This window comes from Oncorhynchus clarkii, chromosome 6 (assembly GCF_045791955.1).
Source record: "Oncorhynchus clarkii lewisi isolate Uvic-CL-2024 chromosome 6, UVic_Ocla_1.0, whole genome shotgun sequence".
Taxonomy (NCBI): domain Eukaryota; kingdom Metazoa; phylum Chordata; class Actinopteri; order Salmoniformes; family Salmonidae; genus Oncorhynchus; species Oncorhynchus clarkii.
The window spans coordinates 2,889,877-2,895,876 of NC_092152.1; the positions used below are offsets into that span (position 1 = coordinate 2,889,877).

The 6,000-nt window shown below is 43.5% G+C and overlaps 1 protein-coding gene across 1 annotated transcript in view; it reads left to right on the forward strand.

Annotated features, from left to right (window-relative positions):
- LOC139410557 (protein mono-ADP-ribosyltransferase PARP8-like) overlaps window positions 1-6,000 on the forward strand; it is a 102,699-nt gene that overhangs the window by 25,125 nt on the left and 71,574 nt on the right. The window contains exon 6 of the mRNA XM_071155846.1: window positions 4,882-4,950. Coding sequence (XP_071011947.1) covers window positions 4,882-4,950 — 69 coding nt within the window. The remainder of the gene's footprint in view (window positions 1-4,881; window positions 4,951-6,000) is intronic.

Below are 6,000 nucleotides of genomic sequence, written 5' to 3' on the forward strand. Positions count from 1 at the left end.
GCCTCCACAATGACTCTGTACCGGTACCTCCTGTATATAGCCTCCACATTGACTCTGTACCGGTACCTCCTGTATATAGTCTCCACATTGACTCTTTACTGGTACCCCCCTGTATATAGCCTCCACATTGACTCTGTACCGGTTCCCCCCTGTATATAGCCTCCACATTGACTCTGTACCGGTTCCCCCCTGTATATAGCCTCCACATTGACTCTGTACCGGTACCCCCTGTATATAACCTCCACATTGACTCTGTACCGGTTCCCCCTGTATATAACCTCCACATTGACTCTGTACCGGTACCTCCTGTATATAGCCTCCACATTGACTCTGTACCGGTACCCCCTGTATATAGCCTCCACATTGACTCTGTACCGGTTCCCCCCTGTATATAACCTCCACATTGACTCTGTACCGGTTCCCCCTGTATATAACCTCCACATTGACTCTGTACCGGTTCCCCCTGTATATAACCTCCACATTGACTCTGTACCGGTTCCCCCCTGTATATAGCCGACACATTGACTCTGTAACGGTTCCCCCCTGTATATAGCCTCCACATTGACTCTGTACCGGTTCCCCCCTGTATATAGCCTCCACATTGACTCTGTACCGGTTCCCCCCTGTATATAGCCTCCACATTGACTCTGTACCGGTTCCCCCCTGTATATAGCCTCCACATTGACTCTGTACCGGTTCCCCCCTGTATATAGCCTCCACATTGACTCTGTACCGGTTCCCCCTGTATATAGCCTCCACATTGACTCTTTACCGTAACACCCTGTATATAGCCTCCACATTGACTCTGTACCGGTTCCCCCCTGTATATAGTCTCCACATTGACTCTGTACCGTAATACCCTGTATATAGCCTCCACATTGACTCTGTACCGGTTCCCCCCTGTATATAGCCTCCACATTGACTCTGTACCGGTTCCCCCCTGTATATAGTCTCCACATTGACTCTGTACCGGTTCCCCCCTGTATATAGCCTCCACATTGACTCTGTACCGGTTCCCCCCTGTATATAGTCTCCACATTGACTCTGTACCGGTTCCCCCCTGTATATAGCCTCCACATTGACTCTGTACCGGTTCCCCCCTGTATATAGCCTCCACATTGACTCTGTACCGGTTCCCCCCTGTATATAGTCTCCACATTGACTCTGTACCGGTTCCCCCCTGTATATAGCCTCCACATTGACTCTGTACTGGTTCCCCCCTGTATATAGTCTCCACATTGACTCTGTACCGGTTCCCCCCTGTATATAGCCTCCACATTGACTCTGTACCGGTTCCCCCCTGTATATAGCCTCCACATTGACTCTGTACCGGTTCCCCCTGTATATAACCTCCACATTGACTCTGTACCGGTTCCCCCTGTATATAACCTCCACATTGACTCTGTACCGGTTCCCCCCTGTATATAGCCTCCACATTGACTCTGTACCGGTTCCCCCTGTATATAACCTCCACATTGACTCTGTACCGGTTCCCCCCTGTATATAGCCTCCACATTGACTCTGTACCGGTTCCCCCCTGTATATAGCCTCCACATTGACTCTGTACCGGTTCCCCCCTGTATATAGCCTCCACATTGACTCTGTACCGGTACCCACTGTATATAGCCTCCACATTGACTCTGTACCGGTACCCCCTGTATATAGCCTCCACATTGACTCTGTACCGGTTCCCCCCTGTATATAGCCTCCACATTGACTCTGTACCGGTTCCCCCCTGTATATAACCTCCACATTGACTCTGTATCGGTACCCCCTGTATATAGCCTCCACATTGACTCTTTACTGGTACCCCCCTGTATATAACCTCCACATTGACTCTGTACCAGTACCCCCTGTATATAGCCTCCACATTGACTCTGTACCGGTTCCCCCCTGTATATAGCCTCCACATTGACTCTGTACCGGTTCCCCCCTGTATATAGCCTCCACATTGACTCTGTACCGGTACCCCCTGTATATAACCTCCACATTGACTCTGTACCGGTTCCCCCTGTATATAACCTCCACATTGACTCTGTACCGGTACCTCCTGTATATAGCCTCCACATTGACTCTGTACCGGTACCCCCTGTATATAGCCTCCACATTGACTCTGTACCGGTTCCCCCCTGTATATAACCTCCACATTGACTCTGTACCGGTTCCCCCTGTATATAACCTCCACATTGACTCTGTACCGGTTCCCCCTGTATATAACCTCCACATTGACTCTGTACCGGTTCCCCCCTGTATATAGCCGACACATTGACTCTGTACCGGTTCCCCCCTGTATATAGCCTCCACATTGACTCTGTACCGGTTCCCCCCTGTATATAGCCTCCACATTGACTCTGTACCGGTTCCCCCCTGTATATAGCCTCCACATTGACTCTGTACCGGTTCCCCCCTGTATATAGCCTCCACATTGACTCTGTACCGGTTCCCCCCTGTATATAGCCTCCACATTGACTCTGTACCGGTTCCCCCTGTATATAGCCTCCACATTGACTCTTTACCGTAACACCCTGTATATAGCCTCCACATTGACTCTGTACCGGTTCCCCCCTGTATATAGTCTCCACATTGACTCTGTACCGTAATACCCTGTATATAGTCTCCACATTGACTCTGTACCGGTTCCCCCCTGTATATAGCCTCCACATTGACTCTGTACCGGTTCCCCCCTGTATATAGTCTCCACATTGACTCTGTACCGGTTCCCCCCTGTATATAGCCTCCACATTGACTCTGTACCGGTTCCCCCCTGTATATAGCCTCCACATTGACTCTGTACCGGTTCCCCCCTGTATATAGTCTCCACATTGACTCTGTACCGGTTCCCCCCTGTATATAGCCTCCACATTGACTCTGTACCGGTTCCCCCCTGTATATAGTCTCCACATTGACTCTGTACCGGTTCCCCCCTGTATATAGCCTCCACATTGACTCTGTACCGGTTCCCCCCTGTATATAGCCTCCACATTGACTCTGTACCGGTTCCCCCCTGTATATAACCTCCACATTGACTCTGTACCGGTTCCCCCCTGTATATAGCCTCCACATTGACTCTGTACCGGTTCCCCCCTGTATATAGCCTCCACATTGACTCTGTACCGGTTCCCCCCTTTATATAGCCTCCACATTGACTCTGTACCGGTTCCCCCCTGTATATAGCCTCCACATTGACTCTGTACCGGTTCCCCCCTGTATATAGTCTCCACATTGACTCTGTACCGGTTCCCCCCTTTATATAGCCTCCACATTGACTCTGTACCGGTTCCCCCCTGTATATAGCCTCCACATTGACTCTGTACCGGTTCCCCCCTGTATATAGTCTCCACATTGACTCTGTACCGGTTCCCCCCTTTATATAGCCTCCACATTGACTCTGTACCGGTTCCCCCCTGTATACAGCCCCACTATTGTTATTTACTGCTTCTCCTTAATTATTTGTGTTATTTTTCTAATCTCTTACCTTTCTGGGGGTATTTTCTTAAAACTGCATTGTTGCATAAGGGCTTGTGAGTAAGCATGAGGTCTAAACTACAGGTCTACCTGTTGTATTCTACAGTAGTAGTTTACTACTACCTACGCCTGTTGTATTCTACAGTAGTAGTTTACTACTACCTACACCTGTTGTATTCTACAGTAGTAGTTTACTACTACCTACACCTGTTGTATTCTACAGTAGTAGTTTACTACTACCTACACCTGTTGTATTCTACAGTAGTAGTTTACTACTACCTACGCCTGTTGTATTCTACAGTAGTAGTTTACTACTACCTACACCTGTTGTATTCTACAGTAGTAGTTTACTACTACCTACACCTGTTGTATTCTACAGTAGTAGTTTACTACTACCTACACCTGTTGTATTCTACAGTAGTAGTTTACTACTACCTACACCTGTTGTATTCTACAGTAGTAGTTTACTACTACCTACACCTGTTGTATTCTACAGTAGTAGTTTACTACTACCTACACCTGTTGTATTCTACAGTAGTAGTTTACTACTACCTACACCTGTTGTATTCTACAGTAGTAGTTTACTACTACCTACACCTGTTGTATTCGACGCATATGATGATTTGATGACTGTGTTATAAACTGTAATAACGTGTAATAACTGTGTTATAAACTGTAATAACGTGTAATAACTGTGTTTTAAATTATAATAACGTGTAATAACTGTGTTATAAACTATAATAACGTGTAATAACTGTTTTAAATTGTAATAACATGCAATAACTGTGTTGTGAACTGTAATAACGTGTAATAACTGTTTTAAACTGTAATAACATGTAATAACTGTGTTATAAACTGTAATAACGTGTAATAACTGTTTTAAACTGTAATAACATGTAATAACTGTGTTATAAACTGCAATAACATGTAATAACTGTTATAAACTGTTATGACATGTAATAACTTATAAACTGTAATAAATGTGTTATAACCTGTAATAACCAGTTATAATAACTGCGTTATAACGTTTGAATTAATAACTGTTTTAAACTGTAATAACATGTAATAATGGTTATAAACTGTTACAACGTGTAATAACTGTTATAATCTGTAATAACTGGTTATAATAACTGTTATAAAGTGTAACTGTTAAACTGCAATAACTGTTCTAAACTGTAAGAACTGTGTTATAAACTTTAACTATTATAAACTGTAATAACTGTTATAAACTCTAATATTTATTTATTTTAACTAGGCAAGTCAGTTAAGACAATAACGGCCTAGGAACAGTGGGGTTAACTGCCTGTTCAGGGGCAGAACGACAGGTTTGATAACTGTTATAACATGTAATAACTGTGTTCTAAACTGTAATACCTGTGTTATAAACAGTAATAATGTGTTATAACTCCCCCCCAGTGCCACTATGCCATAGAGGAGGACTCTGAGGGGGATGCTGACTCCGAGGAGTTTTACTATGGAGGTCAGGTAAGCATCAAGACACACACACACATGTTTTACTATCCTTGTGGGGACCAAACAATTGATTCCCATTCAAAATCATATTTTCCCTAACCCTTAACCTAACCTTAACCCTAACCCGAAACCCCTAACCTTAAACCTAACCCTAAAACCTTACCCTTAGCCCTAATTCTAACCCTACACTGTAAACACCAAGGCATTCTATTTCTTCTCAAATACTTCAAGTAAGTCCCACCAACTTGAACTGAAAATCAATGGAAAGTCATTATTACTTCAAGTGTTATGTGGTACTGACTCAGAACTAAACGAGAAGTCCCACCAACTCAAGTTATGGTAACAATTTCACTTTTTCCCAGCATGCTCTACTGCAGGTTGATTTTTAATATCTGTGTGTTTGGATGTACAAATCAAATCAAAGTTTATTTGTCACGTGCGCCGAATACAACAGGTGTAGTCGACCTTACAGTGGAATGCTGAATACAACAGGTGTAGTAGACCTCACAGTGAAATGCTTACTTACAGGCTCTAACCAATAGTGCAAAAAAGGTGTTAGGTGAACAACAGATTATTAAAGAAATAAAACAACAGTAAAAAGACAGGCTATATACAGTAGAGGCTATATACAGTAGAGAGGCTATATACAGTAGAGAGGTTATATACAGTAGAGAGGCTATATACAGTAGAGAGGCTATATACAGTAGAGAGGCTATATACAGTAGAGAGGCTATATACAGTAGAGAGGCTATATACAGTAGAGAGGCTATATAGAGTAGAGAGGCTATATACAGTAGAGAGGCTATATACAGTAGAGAGGCTATATACAGTAGAGGCTATATACAGTAGAGAGGCTATATACAGTAGAGAGGCTATATACAGTAGTGAGGCTATATACAGTAGAGGCTATATATATATAAATAACATTTATCTAAACTAATCCAATAGTTTCGTTAAATTGTTTGCACCCATTACTGAAATGGTTGTTCCAGTTTAAATGGTTTAGGTCATCTCCTCACACGGTTCCTAACTCTGGCTGAAATGGTTGTTCCAGTTTAAATG